Here is a 23003-nt window from a genome sequence, read left to right as displayed (position 1 = left end):
TCCTTACATAAAGGGTCTTGGTTTGCCCTTTTTCTTAGGAAACCCCAAATTCAAACATATTTAGGCATTAAAACAAACGCTTACCTTTTGACGACAAATTTTATCCTCTCCCTCGCCTGAATTATTTTTTCAAGGCGAGGGATTCCATACCAGGCAGGACTTCTAAAGGGGATGTTATCTGGCAGCCCTTCAACATAGAAGTCAGTAGCATGGGTCTCAAATTTCTGGTATGGAACAGGTTTAGGCTCAGTGCTCCCCAAGGCCTCAGCTGTTGGAACGAAATAAACCCAAATAACCCAACAGTTTGACCACCAACCTTCACTCCAAGTGAGCTAAGATACCAATTCTTCAAGTTGAGCAATCATGACCTTAGAACCTGGGACAATGTAGGTCACCTAAACCCAACAGAGTCCAAGTCCCAGCATATCAAAACCATAAAAACTGACCATATTGTACCACGTTGCTATTGGGCAGTCACAATGCTAGACTGAAGATTACTGGGTTCCTCAGTTCCTTCCTGGGGCACAACAAAGTGATTTTATCCAAAGTTTTTCACTTGTTATAGAGCATCATGTAACATTTTAGTCTAACTCTTAGGAAGCTGATTTTTAATTTAATTTTTCTTTTATATTGGAGAGAACATAAAAATTTACCCAGAAATGTTCTAACACTAATTTTAATTATGGATATAAATAAAGAAATGTTTGGTTTATTCACCATCAAAGGGGAAAAAAAAATCTAAAAAGGAAGGAAATGAGAGCAATTAGAAGAGTTGTAAGTAGAAGACATAATTTTTTAACTATGAATTTCCTTTGTTGTATAAACAGCAGAATAATACAATTCTTTTTCACTCCACTGCCAGGATTCTAGATATTTGAAAAAACTGATCAAAGGTCTCCTTCATGTAGACATTCAAAGCAAATAATGAAAGCAACCTTCAAGAAATACAAAGCCAGAAAAGAAAATAATTATACTGTACTCACCAAGCTTTTTAGAGAAGAGTTCATCTACGGCCTTTCTCAATTTGGTGAGTCTGGCATGCCACTCCTCTTTCACTGTATTTCAGAGTGACAAGAACAAAATCAACATTGCCTAATTATTTTGGTTCTATTTTCAGTTGTTCATTTTTTAAGCATGCATAACTATCCTGCATTTTCAGGTAACCCAGAAAATACTGTGTGGAAGAAGCATGGATTCAATCTGGAACTAAGAAAATTGATTTAAAAAAAAATGACAGAACATTAAAACAGTACTAAAAAAAAAAAAAATCCATTGAACCATGATGAGACTCTTGCTACAAAATTCACAGTGTAGTGCCATGAAGAACTTCAATGTATTCATCCTCCTCCAGTCTCCAGTAGATCCAATTTGGAGATGGGATTCATTTATTGCCAGTTCTGTTTTCTAAAAGACTATCTTGATATTCAGTGCAGAATGTGGTTATGCATATGGGATGAAAACTTGCTTTCAAGGAATTTTCACTGCACACTGACAACCCCAAAGCAAGTTTTACAGTAGGTGCATGTAACAGTTTGCTCCTTGTTGTATTTTCATGTTGAACTTGAGCATCCATCTGTCCCACTGCTTGTGGACAATACATTATAAATAGCGGTTTAATAACTACATCAAATGACTCTAGGGATTTTGTCATTCTTCTTGGTAAGGCAGCTTAGTTCCAATGCTCCAAAATGCTTACTTGACACTACCTAAGACATGAATTAAGGAGCCACAAGGAGCTGAAAGGAGGGGCTGGTGCTACATAGTTCTCTCTGCTGAGATGGCAGCAGATGTGGAGCAGCAGAGATGATGAGCTACTGAGAAAGCAAACTGAGACAACAGAGGCTCAGACAGCTGCTGTCTTCTGAGCTGTGTTCCCTGAGATGTTATCAACAGCTTTCACAGATGTTCTCTTCTCAGAGGTCTATATGCCTGCATCATCATTACAAGTTAGCGAAGACAAGCAACATAGAGGGACTGTTCCTAACCCTGGGCCATAAAAATGGGTTACCACTTGTTATTTTTAGCTACACAGGCTTTACAAGACATAAAATATGCCTGCTTTGTTGTCATAATTAGTATAACCATATTAAATACTACTACAACAACAACAGAGAAAAGGGCTGATTTAAAAACTCATGTAAGAGAACAGTTAAGTTTAAGACTCAGTCATTAGCCTACCTATTACTTTTGTAGCCAAATCTGGTGCTCAAAGGAGCAGCAGGTTATTAAGACTCAAGACACTTGGTTAACTTCTGCTGCAGGAAAAGTTTCATTCCTGTACATGTAAACTTGACATCCTTATGACAGAACTTTTATTCTCAATTTAGATCCTTAATGTTTACTTTAAGTACACTCTTTGATATACTTTCTACAACAGAAAACCATGAGCACAATACAACGGTGCTCACATTCCTGTCTGAACTAAGAATCTCTCTGGTATTCCTAAAAGGCTGAGGTTGCCAGTTAGCATTTTGGGGTTGGGAGCAATTTGTTCATGCACACAAGCTTTCAACAGTTGGCTTAACTGGACAACTGAAAAACCACTCTGAAGCCCAGGAGACAGTAGAATACTGAAGAGAAAAAACAGTCCAGAAGAGTAACTTATCACCAAGTGCCATTGCAAAGGCAGAATTCATTTAAACTCGGTATTTTTTTTGCCACTCTCCCAACTTGAGTGGATAGGAGTTCAATGGGTACCATTGTAATAGAAGTCTGTTCTTGTAGTTTTGTTTTCCCATGGTCATTTTTGTTACCTTTGGATGGGGATGCAATGAAGACCAAACATGTAAGAGCCAGAATCTGTTGAGAAGTATTCCTGAGGGCAAAAGTGGTTAGAATGCAACATCCTTGCACTGCTATGTGAAAATGGAGTGCTAGCATCTGAGCAAGACAGATTCTAACAGTAATAAATGTTGCTCTAGCCAGTATGTTCATTACTGCATTTCACTTCATCTAATTTTAGCACATACTATATATAAGCAATTACTCCACAAAATAGACATTTCCCTACCCAGTAAACAACCAGCTATGCAAACTGCTGCCTTTTCTGTTTCTCAGCAGACTTAACACTTGGCTCATTGTTCTGCCTTCTGGTCAGCTGAATCCAAGCAGTTGATCAGAGCGTTAGCAACACTGGCTTGGATAACCAGAAAATTTCTGTCATTTTGTAGCTGAAGAAAATTCAAACCACCTTGCAAGATGTTATTAGTAAAACAAATGGTAGCCACCTCCAAGGCAGACAAACAGGAAATCACTCTGTATTTGCACAACTCATACATTTGAAGACCTACCTCCTGCAACTGGTTTATCCTGTGGTGCATCTTGTCGTGATGCATCTTGTTGTGGTGCATCTCGTGGTGTCAAACTCAAAAGCTCCTGACTAAAAGATTTAAGATACATGTTTCAGCAGTGCCATACACTTTGACAAACCAGAAGTTACAGCCTGCAGCTACAGCCTCAAGTTACTACTAGAAGGATGAGAAAAAGACTAACGGGATATAACACAATTCAACATTAAATTCTAGTTAAGTATTTCAGGAGCTGGTTGGAACCATACTGAAAAAAGTATTTTTCATGCCTGATACCCATATCTACTTGAGTCATAACATGGCATGGTGACGTACAGATTACAAGAAAATGATCTGTGAGGCCTAAGATGTGCTTCATCAGAAAACAAATTATTCAAAGCAAGAATTTAACCTTTAAAAATTAACATTTCAAAGCAGACATTTTTCTTTCCCAAATACATCCAGTTTTACCCATATTGGAACAACAATATATCTTGAAGTTCTGACATTTCTCACCAAACTGAACTGCTTTTTTGTTACCACACATAACAAAACTGATTAGCAGCATAAATTAATTACTGTCAACAACCAAGAGAAATTTGATGAAAGCAGCTGTCAGAATTGTATAAAACCTAAATTCTATGCACAGTGTATGATTTTAAATGAGATCCAAAAAGTACATCTATACTACTTCCTCTTTTCTGGTTATCTGCAAGCATTAGGATGACAAAAACTGAATCTGTATCTTTCAAGTTTGAGAAACTGGCATCTAATTCGAAGGCAGCATGCTGCATGCACAGAGGCATGGGCTGTCAATACCACCACCAGTACTGCAATCAGCAGATTCCTATCCACTTTGAAAACTCCTGGGTTAGTCCCTATACTACTTGAACAACAGTAAAACATCAGCTGTTACTCACAGAAGCCTCATTTAAACTGTAGATGCCCATCTGTGGTGTGAAACATCACATCTGTCTAAAGTGAAGCACCAAGCTATAAAAGGTAAATATCCACCCACTATCAAAGCTGCCTCTCAGTTTGCCACAGCTGTAGACGCAGTGCTGGATCTCAAAGGTGTAGAGCCCTCTGAGATCCAACACTTGGCACACAGATGCCAGCATCTCTCCCTGCATATCCTGAATTCAGGGTTGGTCCAGACTCTCTCCCAATCCCATCTGCCTTTACAGAAAGTAGTAGCAGGGCTATTCAACAAAAGACACCAAAGAAAGAAAGGGGAAGAAGAAAGAAAGGAGTCCAGAACATCTCCTGTCATGACCTCACCTTAAAGGCAGATGACACCCTGCCAGGCTAGCTACAACAGGCAACTGAACCCTCAAGAAGTTTCAGTGTACATCTACAGTCTCTCCTCATGAACACTAACAGATCCACCTCCAGACACACTAAGGACAGGCACCTAACTGAATCACAGGAACCAGTAGCTAGTTTGGTCTCAAACAGCATAAAATATCCCTAAGTCAATGGCTTCCAACATGTACTACAGCTGCAGAGATTAAAATAGTGCATAGAGATCTGCCCAAAACAAGAAGCCCATAATATTGAGGAGATCTGTTCAGATCTCAGCCACCACTGTGGTGCTCTGGCGATCTCAGAGGCTGAATTTATCAGGGCAAACATCAGCTCAAAAGCAATCATCAGTACTGCAAAAGAATACAGCAGTAGAAATCAGTTTGGAAGTTCCTGAAGATAAAACGAAGCAGAGTGCAGCCAGCAGAAAACAATGAGTAATATAGGGATGAAAATGCAAAATTCCTTACTTTTTAATGACAAACCGGATCTGCTCCTTTACTAGAAGGATCCTCTCGAGGCGGGGAATGCCGTACGTGGACGGTCGCCTGAAGGGAACTCCTTCTGGCAGCCCTTCCACAATCAATTCTTCTTCATGTGACTGGAAGGTTGTGTATGGGATAGATACTGGACCTTTTGCTTTTATAGCTTCAGCTTTAAGAGAAAAGGAGAAAAAAAACATTAGAGTGGCTTGTGGCTCTACTCAAATGATTTGTTGGATACCGCTCTGCAGAGCACTAAAATTAGCAGGCAGGCAGTAACTCCTCAGCAGACTAAAACATGCAAGCATTTGTGGGTTTGTTTTACAGCAAAATCAATCCAATTAACAGTAAGCAAGCTGCAGATCTGCATACATATGCAGATTCTCCCCTTCTCCCTTTACCCTGTGAACACGCAATAACAGAGCCTGCACCTGTTACAGTGAAGCTTTGTGTTTTGGTTTTGTTTAATAGCACACTTTGAAAGATGAAATTATCTACACTTAATTACAAACATTTCAGTTCATTAGCTCTGAATATTATTTATTTATTACTACTATCTAGGTAACAAGAGTTATTAATGCCTTAGAGGAGGGCCATACATCCCTTCGGAATGAATTCTTAAAAGCTTTGGTGTATTTTAGCAATCCAAGGAATCCCTAATGAAGTAAAAAAGACACTCTTGACACCATCAAAAAAAAAATAATCCCATTTAGTTTACATCTAAACAGAAAAATAAATCTGTTTTCAGACATGTCAATTGTAATGGATGACAATGACACCGCTAGAAGACTGGAGCTCCAGAAGCCAACAGATCTGAGAAGCATTCTGGGAATTATGGACATCTATAACTCATTTCAGTAAATGGCAAATTGCATGCCCATACAGATAGGAAGAATTGGAATATAATATGGAACTAGTTTGTGAATCAATGAAATGCTGTCCTCAACAGGGGAAAAAAGGATAATTTAATACAATCTGGCTTGCCATGGAAAATCAGGAATAGCAGCTCAGTATTCAACAGACTTCACAGGAGATTTTTAAGCTGGCTACATGCAAACACCAACCCCCAAATTAAAGCAATTCACCAAGAATGATATTCTTCTACACAGCTATTAAAATCCTGTGAATCAGATTACGAACTGTTTTGACTTGGTGTGAGCGCTCTCAGTGGGCTGTTTAAGCGTCAGATGATAGTCACATTCAAATCATGCAATAACTCCAAATCACAAGGTCCATCCTGAAAGCACTTCCACTTTTCACAGCAAAAGAGCACTACCATTTATTTAGAAACTCCTGTTGATGTTTTAGTCTGTGATATGTGGGCACAAAATATGTCAAGGAGACTAAGTTTCACATATGTGTGCTGCTTTTTCTCTCCAAGGGGGTATATAACATATAGTAACATATAATAGTTACTGTACTGCAAATCAATCATAATCAGAAACATAATCAGAACAATCCCTCAGTAGCAACCTCTCCCCAGAGCCATGTTAAAAGATTGTTTCACTGAATGACACAAAGTGATTCCAGAAAAAAAGGCCAAATCTCTCAGATGTGGGTATCCAAGATATGAGCATGCTAAAGCTCCAGGAAGTTGAGTACAACCAAAAAAAATAAAAAAAAAAATCAAGTTTCACATTTGAGTGCTAAACACAAGCACCCAATTTTGAAATTACTCATCAATAAGGCAACTATTCCTAGTTTTAACTCTTCTGATATTACTTAACCCTTTGGTACTGTCAGTAGTGCTGTTCCCCTGAGCCAACAACAAGATGCAAGCCAAAAAGCTGTGATTTATGGCATTTATGACTAGAGGCACCTGTTTGGAAAGGAGTGTCACACATACCGTATTTTCTTTCAAACACCTCTTGAACTTGTTTTCTCAAGTTTGTAATTCTTGCATTCCATTTCTCTGCAAAGTAAAGAGGAGGATGCATCAGAGTAGAAATGAAACTGAGAACATCTTGTAAAATCTCTGCTACCACTAATTCAAATATGCTGGTCTGCTTCTACTGCAGAGTATGGTATAGGCTGTACCTTAAAAGACATGGATACATTCAGTAAGAAAAAGGAGAGAATAAAATCACCTCTAAGACTTGTGCAGATGTTAAATCAAGTTTAAAAACAAACATAAAGCAGGTTAAAGGTTACTTCTAAAAATGGTTTCTCTGATGGCTCAGTCAGCAGCTCTTGCTACCATCAAGGGTAAAGTCATTTTGCAGCTGCTGTTGATAGTTATCTAAATCTGGGCACTGAAAAGCTTAATTAAGCTTATAGCAAGTACATGAAGTTGTTTTGGTGCAAATTTGTATAAGTATCTGGGTCAGGAGGCATCATGCCAACCTCTACTTTAATCCAATATTTCTCTAAGACCTGATGTTGCAAAACATCCCCATAAATCCTGTTTCTGAAAGAAGATGCAGGCTGCAAGACAGAAGTTATCCAAATCCAACCATGTATTCCATGGAGAGCTGGATTAAATGGCAGAATTTTAACATCTAAGTTCTTGCCTGTGACAGAGAGCACACATTTTCACAGCTTTTTGTACCATCTCAATGCTTTTAGGAAAATGCCACAACTCTTTTGTAGATGGTACCAGATGCTATCTGGCGTTTTAAGAATGATTTAATAAGCAAGTGTACTTACTTGAAGACTTGAATCTAATAGCTTACAGAGGTCATAAAAATGAGGCCAGTCAAGCTATTACACTTCCAGTTGTCAAAGAAATTCTTGTCTCAAACAAGAGACTGAATTTTGAGTCTGTATCAAAAGGGGGTTGAACATTCATTCTCAGAGCAAGGTACACAGCTTTGGTTGCCATGTTTAAGCTCACATTTTTTCAAATGTAATTTCATGGGTATCAATAGAACAGTGTGCTTCAGATGTGGGCAAGAAGATCTTGTTTAGAGGGGTAAGGATGTTTTGGCTTGCTGCCTTGTGTCCACGTATAAATTCTTCATTCTAGTTACCTGGTGTATCACCTGCATCAATTAACCTCTTTATATGTGGAAATAAAATCCTTGTGGATAAATTTATAGAACTGCTTCTGCTACCCTTTTCACTGCTACCCTGTAGTGCACAGCTGCTTAGCTGATAAACATGTCTTGAACTCCCTGTGTCATTTCAAGCTTGTACTATTTCCCCCTTTAACTGCAGAAGTATAGCCAGCAGAAGCTCTCTCTGATTCCAGCACAACCATTAACTGCATATTTTGTTGACCTACAGAATAAGAGGTTAACAGCAGCTTTACCAGTAAGAGCCTGAAAAATAAAGTGAGAACTTACTGGCCTAAAGGGAAAACCCTCTTTACTCAACTGAGCTGGTGAACACACATGGACAGTCCCAGGACAAGGGTTCTGAAAGGCACCTGTGTGGTTCCAGATTGCAGCTCAGGGGAAAGTGGCACAGAGTTGAGACCCCCCCTCAGTTCATCAAGCTCTGGGCCAGTCAGCAAATACCTCCTCTAGAAAGAATGTCACAGCACATTACAAATCAACCACATAAAAGTATATAAATAATACTATTCTGAACACTGGTTGTTGCTGCTATTTTAGAAGAAGCTGCTCCCAACCAGCCTGGTCTCCCTCCACTTGTTAGCATGCTCACCAGTGCTCCTACACGAGCCATTAAGCTGTCAAGGCTTCATTTTTCTTAGTCATCAAACCTCACAAGTACTGGCCAAATATTCCACGTGGATCTTCTCAGGCAGATACTTTCATGCCCCTCTCTCTCCAATGGAAACACTTCAGGGATTACTAATCAAATACACCACAACACAGGCATGTATACTTGGAATGGTGGTTACAGAGAAGAGGCAATTGGAAAAGAAAAAGATCAACCATAAACTGGCTCACATCTTGATCAGCACACTGCTTCTTAGCTACTTTATGTGCTGAGTAAATTGTCAAGCAAGGCCACAGAGATATTTCAAAATTCAGAGGGGTTATCAGGTAACTGGCAGGAGTTATAATCAGCTTGTTACAATTATTAACCCTTTGAATCAGACCAATCACTGTGGAAGACATTCTTCTGTCACACAGTTTGTGCTTATGCTTCAAAGCTGAAGACCTACCACAAGGCTGAGCTGATACTGTCCTGGCAGTCACTCTCTGCAAAATAGTTTAGTTTTCCTGTCTAAGCACCAAGGTAAGTGGTGGTTTCCTGATACAGGGGAAACACTGTCCCAGTTAAACAACAATGCTGACAACTTCCCCATTCCATCCAGTCCCTTCAATTTACCCCATTCTCTGCACCCAGGGACATGCTCCATATAACACCCACTACAGTAGGGGCAACCTACAGTGCACGGAAAACGATGCTCAGGTACCCAGCACAATCCCATTCCCATCAACACACCACACAGTACTCCATGGAGAAATAAAATGGCAAACACACAGCTACTCCAAGCATGCTGCAGGATGTCATAACAGGGAAAAGAAACTCCTATATACACCTTCCATCACTGTCATAGTGAGATTACAGCTAAAGAGACTTTTTTTTTCCCCCACTAAAATGGCATGACACAACTGCAAGTCACAATTTGAATCTCCTGAGCTTTTGATAAAATCTCTAAGAAAGCAAAAAAATAAAATGCTGAGCGAAAAGATTTTTACTGACAATATCAGATCCTGCCAGCAAAGATATTTTTAACCTTAAATAGTTGGTTCAGAAATATTTTGGAAATCCAACCTCCCTTCCCAAAGATTATCAATTTCTATCAAGCATTTTAGCAGACACGTTTTGTTCCTCCCCCTGGTTACAATTATTATGTTTTCCACTTTGTTTTCCTGTTTCCACGAACGCTAAGGGCACAGATCATGATTCACCCAGTTTCTCAGGCCACTTGGGGTACCTGATCTCAGACTCCATCAAGACATACAGGAAGTCTCTCCGACTCACAGCTATCAAACATCTGGATCTCATCACTCTTATGTAAAATACTGAAAGTGCTTATCAGATGAGATTTCTCTCTCATGCATCTATATCTCCTTTGCAGGCCTCTGAGTGCATGTGCCTTTGTCATTCTGCAGCTGTGAATGATAAAATTAAACCACTCATTTCTGCTGTCCAGTTATCTTAGACTTCACTAGACAAACGTGCAATGTCTTCTGAACCATCCAAACAGTAGCACTGCAACTACCAACGGTTGCTCTTTTTCCCATTACAGCAAATGAAGTTTATTTCTCCAAAGCTTCTCAAATTCATTTGCTGTTTAACCAGACCCTGCAATGCCATAGAGAAATCTCACTTTCTGCAGGTCAGCATTAACTGTGAATGGAAGGGGTGATAACCTTGATACAATTTAGGAAGCCCAGGAATAAAGATCTCTGAATAACACATGAGCTGCTTTCTGTGTGACCTGGCCTAGGTGATCCTGCTCTGGCAGGGGGGTTGGACTGGACAATCTTCCAAGATCCCTTCCAACCTCTAACATTCTGTGATTCAGTGCTGCAAAACACTGCAATCTAACGGTGCAGCAGGTGGTTAAGAGCAAAGGTTCCTTGGGAACAGCCCAGAGAGCTAACCTACAAAGTCAACTCAGAAGTGAGCAGATGAGCCATGAAATGTTTTTAACTGGTATTTCAGCATTGCAAACAACTCAAAGCTTTATCATTTGTATCCTACTTTTACCTTTTATCAAGGTAATAATTCATTACCTTTGCTCTCTTATGTTTACTCAATCTCACTGTTTATTCTTTTCAAACACTGCAGGCCTGCCAAGCTTGGATGTTGTTTTCTACTAAGCAAAACATTCTAGCAAGCTTCTGCAGTATTTCCTGCTCAGTCTTCTCCTCAACTTAATGTTGTCATTATGTTCTTCCTGATCCAACCAAAACTAACTTATGCTACATGCCTATTAGTATTAGTAACCTTGTAAGAGTAGAGCTCTCCACAATGTTTTATCCATTTTCACTGAAATTAGCATCAAATGACATGTTTCACACAAAACAGATGTCAGAAGAAGTTCCATGGGGATTTTTCAACTGATGTCAAAACCCAGCCTTCCTAATAAACATCTCAAATACTGTGTGAAAGGACCTGTTCCTGATTCTGCAGAACCTTACAGAAGTACACACATTTGTAGGGTATCTGGCCAGAAAACAAAACAAAAGAAGAAGTAAAGGAAAGGTATGGGGCTGCAACAAATCACCCAGCAAGTATCTTTAAGCCAGAATAACTGCAGTGTGTGGATGCACTTCTGCAGTGTGAACTCTAGAGAAGGCATCATGAAAGAACACTACCAAAAAAATCCCAAATTTTTGAGTGTCCACAGGGGTCAAGGCAGACTACTTGGTATAGCAGAGCCATTTGGTTACCTTCCCAAATGTGCCTTCACTCAGCACATCTTAGAATCACAGAATTGTTTCGGTTAGAAACAATAAAATCAAGTCCAACCTTCAACCTAACACCACCATGGCCATTAAACCACATCCCAAAGTGTCAAGTCCACACATTTCTTTAACATCTCCAGGGACAGTGACTCTACCACCTCCCTGGGCAGCCTGTTCCAATGCCTGACCACTCTTTCAGTAAAGACATTTTTCCTAATCTCCAACCTAAACCTCCCCTGCCACAACTTCAGGCCATTTCCTCTTGTTCAAGCTTCATGGTTCATTAGCAAATCTAAAAACAGACCAGCCAAACAAGCTCTTAACCTCTGGTTTGCCATCACTCAGTACACTCAGTAAACTCAATCTTATTGCCCAAGAAGTCAATGGGAAAAAACCCAGACTTATTTTTTATTTCATTCAAGTACTTGCAGCATCTGTTCAGATGATCACCTGGAATAATGAGGAACAACTGAGGTAGCCTATGATGATGGTTATACTTCTGCTATAACATTGACAAAGAGCTCTGGACTCTTCACTGCATTCTTGCACTGTTGTGTATCACTCCTGCAGTGTGAAACTGTCTAATACTTTTTTATAAAACAGAAAAGGAAAATCATCTTTATCTTACCAAAGTTGAAGTTTCTTCTTCTTCTCCCAGGCTTAGCAGCTTCATTAATTGACTCAGTGTTCTTTGTTCTCTTGCTAGGAGGCACGTACTCTTCATCTTCATCACCATCACCATCATCATCATCACCAGCGTCATCATCACCACCACCATCATCATCACCACCATCATCATAATTACCACCACCACCATCATCCTCATCATCACCTTAAAGAAATTAAAATATTACAGTTTTGGAGTCCATTGCACTCATGTGCAATGTTGGAACTGCTTTGAATTTCAAACCTCACACATGAAGGTTGAACTGTGCTTTATTAAGCATAAAATTTTACAATTAATTAGTTTTCTGAGTAACTTCAGAAAGCCACTGGGCTGTGCAGGAACAATTTGTGTAAGAGAGTCAGCACAAGGTAATTCTGGACTTCCTAAGGAAAACTACATTGTGTTTTGAAATGTAGCTGGACATCTCATGATCATAAAATGACCTCTGGTTTGTCATCACTCAGTACACTCAGTAAATGCAATTTTCTTGTCCAAGAAGTCAAGGGACAAAAATCCAGATTTCTTTTTATTTCATTCAACTACTTGCAGTGTCTGTTCAGATGGTCATTTGGAATAATGAGGAACAACTGAGGTAGCCTATGATGATGATTATACTTCTGCAATACATCTACAAAGAACCCTGAGCTCTTCACTGCATACTTGCACTGCTGTGTCTCACTCCTGCAGTGTGAAACTAAGACATTTTTATAAAACCGAAAGGGAAAATAATCTTTAATTTTTCTCTTACCAGAATTCAGTGTTCTCGTTGCCCTTCTCACAGTACTGGCAGCTCCATTAGCTGACCTGGTGTTCCTTCGTCTCTTGCTAGGAGGCAAGTATTCTTCATCATCATCATCATCATCATCGTCATCATCATCATCACCACCATCATCATCATCATCATCTTAAAGAAACAAAAATATTGCAGTTTTAAAGTCCAGAGAACTCATGTGCGATGTTGAAACGGCTTTGAATTTCAAAGCTCTAATGTGAGTATTGAACTGTACTTTATAAGCATCAAATTTTACAATTAATTATTTTTCTGAATAACTTCAGAAAGCCACTGAGCTGTGCAGGAACAATTTCTGTAAGAGGGCCAGCACATGGTACTTCCATAATTCCTATGGAAAATTGTATTATAGAATCACAGAATGGTCCAGGCTAGAAGGCATCTCCAAAGGTCGTCTAGTCTGACCTCCCTGCAGTCAGCAGAGACATCCTCAACTAGATCAGGTTGCCCAGGGCCTCATCGAGCCTCCCCTTGAGTATCTCCAGGGAAGGGGCCTCAACCACCTCCCTGGGCAACCTGCTCCAGTGTTCTACCACCCTCATAGGAAAGAACTTCTTCCTGGTAATCCAGTCTGTTCTGAAACACAGCTGGACATCTCATGATCATAAAATGACCTCTGGTTTGCCATCACTCAATACACTCAGTAAATGCAATCTTCTTGTCCAAGAAGTCAAGGGACAAAAATCCAGATTTCTTTTTATTTCACTCAATTACTTGCAGTGTCTGTCCAGATGGTCACTTGGAATAATGAGGAACAACTGAGGCAGCTTATAAGGATGATTATACTTCTGCAACACATCTACAAGGAGCTCTGGGCTCTTCACTGCATACTTGCACTGTTGTGTCTCATTCCTGCAGTGTGAAACTGTCTGAGACCTTTTTATAAAACAGAAAGGCAAAATAATCTTTAATTTTCCTCTTACCAGAATTCACTGCTCTACTTGTTCTTCTCCTAGTACTGGCAGCTCCATTAGCTGAAGCGGTGTTCTTTGTTCTCTTGCTAGGAAGTAAGTATTCTTCATCATCATCTTAAAGAAACATAAAAATATCACAATTTTAATGTCCATAGAACCCATGTGCAATGTTGGAACTGCTTTGGATTTCAAAGCTCTAGCATAGGTATCGAACTGCTTTATTAAGCATCAAATTTTACAATTAATTACTTTTCTGCGTAACTTTAGAAAGCTATCGGCTTGCGCATAAAAAATTTATTAAAAGAGCCAGCACAAGGTACTGAGGAAAACTATACTGTGTTCTGAAACACAGCTGGACATCTCATGATCATAAAATGACCATGCAAAAGAAATCAGGAAATAAATTGTGTAGACATAGGTTATGTTTTTTATCTAATTGGAAGTATCCTTTCATTAAGAAGTCTTAAAACAAAACCTATGTTTTATCTTGAAGAGCTTAAAGGTGCTAAACCCTGTTTCAAACCCAGATAAAAGTGGTGGATGTAGCTGAAATTCATTTAATACAAAGAGACCGGGGGAAAAACTGCTACTTGCTCTGGTAGAGAAAACCTTTCAAAGCATTTTACTTTTGTGGTAAAGGCCTTTACATAAACACAGAACTTAATCACTCTTCTCTTATCACCTCTTCCACTGAGATAATGCAAGAATTATTGTACTGCTGGATTATATAAAGACAAAAGTAACACCACAAGTGTCAACCCGGTCTTAAAATGCATTGCCTAATTTCTCAATTGCTAAGTTGGTGGCCCTAGTCTTAGCCATTCCAGAAGGAGACATTGCAAAAACCAATTTTAAAGCAGTTACAGGACATGAAATACAAGAAATATAGCTGACTTCTAACCAACATCTTTGCATGAAAACAGCATGGACACTGACTTTACTGCCATTTAGATGAGAAAGAGAGGTGGTATATATATAAAGGTTCCTATCTCACATTCATTGATACTGAAAAAATAAATCGAAGCTTCCCTTATACCACCTGTAACACGCAGTTTCTGTCATGGTATAATTCTTCCCAGAAGCAAGCATTCAGCTGAAATTTTGTATAACTATAGTGTGCTTCCAAACCATTCATATTCTTCATGTTTACTGTTGTAAAATTCTTTTAAAAATCTAAAATAATGACTTGTTATTAAATATTGAGTATTCTCCATTACCAATGCTTGAAAAATAAGTGAAAGATGTGAATCTGTTGTGCACAATTTCAAAACCAGACCAGTATTTCCAATATACTTCAGTGTATTCTGGGTTTATCAAGAATCTGGACTAGGTATGTTCGTCAACCAGTGAAAGATCACAACTGCAATCAACACTAGCACATCATCCTGGGGTTTTTTCAGTATGAAGTAATGTATAGACTGTAAAAATAGCACTTTTTGGACATTAAAAATGCCCAATGGAACAAAAGCACTGAGTGGGAGAACTAACCCTCAAAGGTGACCTCGACCTCAGGATCCTTACTTGCTCCTGAAGAGGTTTGCTGAGGGGAATATGAAGGGAGAAAATCCACACTACCACATCATCCTGTTTTTTCAGTAACAAGTAACATAGGCATTGTTAAAACAACACTTTTTGGACATAAAAACACCCAAAGGACCAAAATCACAGAACTGGAGAACTAACCCTCAATGGTGACCTCGACTTCAGGACCTCGACTTATTTCAGGAGATGTGTTCTGGGGGGGACCTGCAGTGGGGATAAAAAAAAACAGGACTGATGAATGACGGACACAGAAAAGATTTTACCAAACACTCCAGGATTTTGCATTTAAATTAGCACTTGTCAAAGAAACTGGCAAATGAGAAGGGACTTTATTAATGTCTATAAATATGAGGAGTGGTGTCCAGATAAAAGTGCCAGTGTCCTTTTTGTCATGCCCAGTAATAGGACAAGGAACAATGTGTATAAAATGGAGCACTGGATGTGACATTTTAACATGAGGAGAAACAGAGCACTGGAGCAGGTTGCTCAGAGATGTTGTGGAGTCTCCCTCTTTAGGGACTTTTAAATCCAGGCACACATTAGTTTTGCCACTTCGTTTTTCACCATTTTGTCAAGCTTACTGGAAAGGAAAATCAGTGAAAACCACCAGTGATCTGCACCAAAAGATCACACATCCCTTTGATAGTTATTAAACTTTATAACCAGTTATGAAACAGACTGAATTTCATGGAAAACATCTCAACCTGCACCAATTACTAATGATCAATCTGATGTTCCTTTTTGAATCTAGAAATGAAAGTAATGAGATTCCCTTCTATATGCCTCTCTACTTGAACACCTGAAAATTAAGGCAATTGAAATATTCATTTTTGTTGAAGTTTAAGATCCATTACCCTAAACTTTCACTTCAAATCAAGGAAGCAAAGCTTTGAATAGCAAACCTCATACATTCAATTTCCAAACCATACGTGAGAAAAATACAACTAAAAGCTTTACCTGTGTAAATTTTTACAAGAGCAACTCTTTTAGCTGGCTGTGATGATCCTAATGGGGCTGCTAAGAAACAAAAAGAATGGCTTCTAAATTGTGTCTCACCACAAACACATTTTCCCAGAATGAAAAGCAAACCTCATACATTCCACTTCCAAAACACATTTCAGAAAAATACAACTAAAAGATCTACCTGCATAATTTGTTACAAAAGCAGTTCTTTTATCCGGCTCTGGTGCTACCGAAGGGGCTGCTAGGAAACAAAGAGAATGGCTGTTAAATCGTGTCTCACCACAAGCATACTTTCCCAGTCTGAAAAGCAAACCTCATACATTCCATTTCCAAAACTGATGTGAGAAAAAGAGAACTTGTTGTAGGTTAAGGACTAACCACCCTACCACAGAGATAAATTCCTCCAGAGGACTAGATAGTCCACAATGGGAGGACACAGGATACTGTAATTTGTTATTCCCCTCTGTATCCTGCATCTCTCGGTCAGATCTCTCTCTGTCGCCTCTCTGCTCTGGACCTGTAGCTGCTGCTTTCTCTTTTTGGCTGTGTGGGAGCAAGACCTTGCTGGCAAGGGATTTTCTCGCTGCATAGCTGAGGCCTACCTTGGCAGGGGGGCAGTGAGACCTAATCCAGGGCCTACTAGGGGCTTAGTGTCAGGGGAGGCTTGGCTGGTTGAAGCCTGTTTCAGGGCCCAGCCGGAGAGCTGGGCCAAGGCAGATTCTGAGTATGTGCATATATCCTTTGTGCCTTGATACCTTTTATACTTTTGTTTATTTTTGTAAACTGTTATTTCTATTTAACCTCCACTTCTGCACGAGTGTTTTTATTTACTCCTTTGGGGTAAAATATTTTCTGTCCCAGCTCAAAACAGGACACAACTAAAAGCTTTACCTGGATAATTTTTCACAAGAGCAGTTCTTTTATCCAGCTCTGATGCTACCGAAGGGGCTGCTAGGAAACAATGGCTGTCAAATTGTGTCTCACCACAAACACATTTTCCCAGTCCACAATAATGGAATTTGTCAAATAACTCCTAAACTTCACACATAAAATGCTTGTTTCATACTTTCTGTAATGCTGAACTTAGAAAAAGCTGTGTGAACAACGAAGAATATATATGAATTTTCCACTCATCCAGCTCAACAGAATAGAAATAGGAAAAGCTGTGTGAACAATGGAGAATATATATAAATTTTCCACTCATCCAGCTCAACAGAATAGAAATGCTGGGAGGATAATGGCAGAGGATTACATTTCTTAGACTAATGAACAGAGATTCTGAAGTGTTAGGGCTGAGCCAGCCACTAAACAAGTGACAGGCACTCTCTACCAGCCTCTCCTCCTTCACAGAGGGAAGATGAAAGGAATAAGGGCGAGAGACTTAACGATTGGAAAAGAAAACTAAAACTACTTTAATGAAAATAGCAACAATAAAATTAAAATATATAAAACCAATACTGAACCCAAGCCCTCTGATGGCCAGGAGTCACCATGACTACTGATGCTGCGGCAGAAGTGCCAGACTGGACTCAGAAGCAGCTGGGAACTAGAATCAGGAGTTGGATTCTGAAACTGGATTCAGGAATACATGGATTGGGATCAAAGGCAGAATGGACAGGAGTCGTCCTCAGACATCAACCACCGGAAGAAAGAACTTGACGCTGGTGACCCCGCAGCTTTATACCAGGTATGGTAGAGATGGAAGGGAATAGAATCACTCCTTAGTCAGTTCAGGGTCATCTGTCCTGTCTGCTCCTCCCTCCAGGTGTGGCCTTTTACTCTGCACTTCTCACGCAATACACAAGATTTAGCAGTGACTTTGGTCTGCATCCCCAATCCTTGGTGTTTACCCTAAATATCAGCAGTATCACTGCTACAAGCAGTCACTGTCTGCACAAGCATGCTGGTAACTGCAGAACATGCAGTTACTTAGAAGAGACTGAGCTGAAAAGTAAAATCACTGAACAGAATTAGTTCTGCTCTTACTCAGCCCAGGACAGACTCAGCACAACTGCAGGGTATTCTTTTCTTGTGTTAATAAATTTTAAAACATGCAATGTTGATGTTTTGGGTTTTTTTCCCAATGAATTTTTAATCAGTGAAATCTTTTTTCCTGTTAAAATTTATATTCCTAGGCAGTCCTTTTTGACTTTAAAATTTCTACTTACATTAAAGAGAGATTAAATCATTTACGACACTTCAAGGCTGTTTGCTTTTCATCACAACAGCTCTTTTGATAGCTATATGGAGACTGCTTTACAAAGGCTGTGGCAGAAACCAGCACCCAAGTGACAGTTGAAAGATTAAATTAACACCCCTAAAATCCTCCTGCTTAATGCTTTGGCACTCCTGCAGTTACATGGAAAAGAGTGAACTGCTTACAGCACAAATGGCCTCACACTGAGCAGATCACTCTACAGCACAGGTATTTACAGCTACCCATACAAGGGTGTTATACTAAGACTAACTGGAACTGAAGGATTTAGATAACTTATTCTGTGTTAACTATTTCAGTGTTCACTTGCAGAAGATCATACAGCCTTCCAGAATTTGTGGTTGTTTAGAGGCAGGTTGGTAAGTGTATCAGCAATTAAAAACAACAGCTTCTATTTTTCAAGGGGCAATGGGTACAAGCTGGAGCATAGAAGGTTCCATGTGAACAGAAAGAAAAACTTTTTCACTGTGAGGGTTACAAAACACTGGCATGGGCTGCCCAGAGAGTTTGTGGAGTCTCTTCTCTGGAGGCATTCAAAACCCACCTGGATGTGTTCCTATGTGACCTGCTCTAGGTGATCCTGCCCTGGCTGGGGGCTTGGATTCCACGATCTTTTGAGGTCCCTTCCAACCCCTAATGTTCTGTCATTCTCTGATTCTATGACTTAGTCATGCAGATTTAGCCTCCTGCAGAGGCTCAGACCTTTTACTGTGTCAAAATCTGGACCTTTCTTCCAGAACAGCTACCCTTTGGTGCCACCCAAAACACTTAACACTGCGCAATCTTCACATTTGACTAGGACACAGGAAAAAAACCCACACCCAGTGCCATACCGCTAGGGCCCACTGATGGAAAGCTGTCCCTAATACTCTGTCAAAACACCCACATGAAGTTTGTGATGGCTAAAGTCCCCATTTCTCAGTCTTCTCACTGTGTACTGCTAAACTATTTCTAAATTTAGTAATTCAGTATTAACTCATGGCGACATCCAAACGCTGCAGCCTACCACAAGGTAAGAAGAGATGAAAAGAACATCCACCTACAGGTATAATTTTCCCTCTGTGTGATTAATGAGAGAATTTCGCACGCAGCGCTGTGGTCAGCATTACAGATTGGTGAGAGAAAGCAAACACTCCAGACAGAAACAATAACCATGACATTCCACCACTAAATCATATTCTGCAGGAGGCCCCAGGCACATTGCTGTTCTCTCACAGTTAAGTTGTTTCTCTTCACAAAAATCGATAAGCCTGGCTTTTGCTGTAGGGTATTTGCAGCAAGAACTGTGACCCCAGCCCTCTTCTTTGTTTTGTCTCTACAAGGGCAATGCTTGGGCTCACTTGGGTTAGTCCTCAGGAACACACCTCAGGATAACTGTACTCTTCTAAGATTCACTTCTCTGCATAGCACCATCATGCCCACACAAAACTCCTGAATTTATAGCTCTCTGCACTTTGTTCAACCCTTTGGCTTGAGCAGTAGCAACTTGAAGAAACAAAGGAGAGGCTGCTTTCCTCTGGGGAAGGTCTCACGACTAGATGTGGTACCACTACTTCTCATCACTACTACCAACATAACTCAGTTGTGTCTTGTTTTCAGTGGAAGTTTGCAAGACTGCACTGAAAGAGGAAAAAAGAGAAGTTATTCACTGAGCACCGTTTTATCTGGAAGAGATATATATTGCTCTTCACCTATCAGAACAACTCCACAATCCCTCTGGGCAGCCTGGTCTCGTGTTTCAGCACCCCAAAGTGAAGAAGTTTCTCCTTAAGTCGAACTCCCTGTGTCCTAGTTTGTGCCTGTTGCCCCTTGTTCTGTCACTGGCCACCACTGAAAAGAGCTTATGGTGAACTTGTCTACCAGCACTCCCAGGTCCTTCTCCACAGAGCTGCTTTCCCCCCAGTCCACAATGCCTTGACTTTACTATGGAAGCATATTGTATGCATGGGATTTTTTAGCTCAAGCAGGCTGCAGTATGATGGGTCACTACATTGTAAGGAAATTATTTCAGCACACATTCTTTAAATAGTGTTGGATTACACTTTGGGCTGTTGGCCAAATTCTGATATTGTTTTTATGCACGAAATAGAAAGCCACAAGGAGCTGAAAAGCAAAAAGGTGGCAGGACTTGGCTTTGGAAAGAACAACAATGAAATAGTCTCAAAGAAAGTATCTGTTTTTACTACAGTCTTTAGTGACTGTAAACCCTCCTGTCCCTTCAGGCTAGGCAGTGTACAAATAATGAAGAAAAAGTAATCCTGACAGAAGAGAATTCACCTTTCCAATTCTGAACTTGAGTGGTGACATTTTGCTCTGCTGTAGGGTTAAGATCTCCAAACAGTGTTTGTGCACCACTTGAGACATGCCAGTATGAAAATAGTGATTCTACAGTCCTGCAGTTGGTTACTAAAGCACATCAGAAAATCATCTCAGGAATCTGTGTGCCTGAACATGCACAGAAATGTTATCTCAGTAATATAATATTACAAAATGAAAGATGTGCAGTTCTGCTCTTCATTTTTGAACACGCAGCTGTCCTTCAGAGATATGTGATAGCTTGCCTGTGTTCCTCTATATTGCTCAATTAACCTAACAACAAATGCAAATAGGCTGAAATAATAAATTTAGGGTTCTAGTTATTTTATATTGCCCTTTATAAACACAACATCTTAATTATTGTTCATGGCAACCTAAGGAAATAAACTATATCTTTTTGTCCCCACTCCTAGATGAGCTTGACTCGTAGCATTAACTGGATACAGAGATGAGACAAAGCAACTCAGATACTTCAAACATGCACAGAGCTTGAGTCGTGGACCTTACAAATGTTGTTCTGCTTGGAGTATATATAAATATAAAAATCATATAAGCAAAGCGATTCATACACTACAAGAGCTTCTGAAACTTCAAATGAAAGATTCATCAGTGCTGTAGACAGCAGTGTTATTACAGTTTATTTCCCATTTAAAGAGGTTACTGAAATTAGAGGCTGCATACTGGACCCTCAGAAAAAAACCCAAATAGTTCAAAAGACAGACAGGAATTTCTCCTTCAGCCCACACACACATATGGCCATGCTGAAATTATACTTCAGCTCTTTTGGCATTCTCCAGAGTAACTTAAATGATAGCCAGCAGGGAAATGTTGTATCCTAAGAGAGCTCTGTAATTGCACCTCTAATGACCAAGAATAAGTAATCAGGTACATAGAGAGTAACACTCAAGCAATCAACCCTTTCATGAGATGAACAGATATGAAAAGGCAGCATCATTACCTGGAGTACTATATTGATAGTATGCAGGATCCTTTGGCTCCTCCTTCACTGCTACTTTAGCCATTCCCAAAGAAGCTGCTATAGAAGTGACAAAGGGATCAAATATCAAAAGTAATAATAATCAGCTTCCAAAAACCAACCAAGCAAAACACCTACCAAGATCCTAGCTGGTCTCCATTCAAAACATAAAAGAAAGAAAAAAGAAAAAAAAAAAACACCCAACCAATCAAAGAAGCAAGAAGTATTTTTCAGGTGCTGAGACATTACACAATTGTTGAGCTAAACCAACAATGACAAAATGACCTGCTGGCTTTTTACATATCAGTTTGGTCACTGTCAGAAGGGATTCAGGATAAAATGCTTCCCTCCAAAACTGACATCCTTGCAAATGCTATTGTGGATGTGAAGAATTAAAATAATTAATGGTCTCCCTTTTTGCCCACTAGCATAGCAAAAAAAACCCCCATTTTATCACTCATTGTGCTGAAGGTTCTCCTATACCTCCTGCTGCTCACTGCTCTGTACAGCCAAGTTAGATACAGTCTGCATCAAACTGTGCTACTGTTGGAGCAATACCAAAGGTCCTCAATCTGCTCCTGGCTCCCTTGAAGAGACATATCCCCTCCAGAAGCCTTCACAGCACTGCCCAAAATGCTTTCTGACAATTCTGACAAAATGAGAACTAGAGGAAAGCACTGGGCTGAATAGAAAAACTGAATTCTTGTACAAAATGCTGAGCACTGTGGCCCAACCCAACAAAAGGGATAGCCACCAGCTTATCTCTAAGCACACCTGTCATCCCACTGCCTTTAATGGGATTATTCATGCCTTTACCTCCCAGCACACACTTACTGCTCTGCTGCAGATCACACAGCCTTGCAGGATCGTTTCCCACTTGCAGGAGAACTTAGGAATGCTTGGGCATTTTTAAAATGATAAATTACATGGTTTGGTATTATTGATTTATTTCCATTTTAGCTAGAAGATGGAGAAGATGGACATTCTGTCCCTTCCTGCATTTTATTAATATTAACAAATAAACATAGTTTTTCTCTCCGTAATAGGAACAAAATGATTTTCAAGTAAAACAAAATTAAAAAGAGGATTTTTTTTTTTTCTCTCCACTTAAAACTATTGAGAAAGATAAATTATTTTAGTCTACAAATTTTACAAATTTCCTCCTCCCAGAAACAGAAACATTTGCCTAAGGTTCAATATTTGATAAAATCTAC

General features: G+C 39.7%; 1 protein-coding gene across 1 annotated transcript in view; it reads right to left on the bottom strand.

Annotated features, from left to right (window-relative positions):
• The window catches only part of GTF2I (general transcription factor IIi), a 58562-nt gene that overhangs the window by 22056 nt on the left and 13503 nt on the right, over positions 1–23003 (bottom strand). The window contains 11 exon segments of the mRNA XM_054394572.1: positions 85–268; positions 984–1055; positions 3291–3335; positions 3366–3379; positions 5063–5246; positions 6921–6986; positions 12035–12238; positions 12822–12935; positions 15461–15523; positions 17174–17233; positions 21772–21846. Coding sequence (XP_054250547.1) covers positions 85–268; positions 984–1055; positions 3291–3335; positions 3366–3379; positions 5063–5246; positions 6921–6986; positions 12035–12238; positions 12822–12935; positions 15461–15523; positions 17174–17233; positions 21772–21846 — 1081 coding nt within the window.

The sequence above is a fragment of the Indicator indicator genome, chromosome 30 (assembly GCF_027791375.1).
Source record: "Indicator indicator isolate 239-I01 chromosome 30, UM_Iind_1.1, whole genome shotgun sequence".
Classification (NCBI taxonomy): Eukaryota; Metazoa; Chordata; class Aves; order Piciformes; family Indicatoridae; genus Indicator; species Indicator indicator.
Note: the sequence above shows the minus strand (reverse complement) of the source record. Positions and strands in the feature narration are given on the sequence as shown.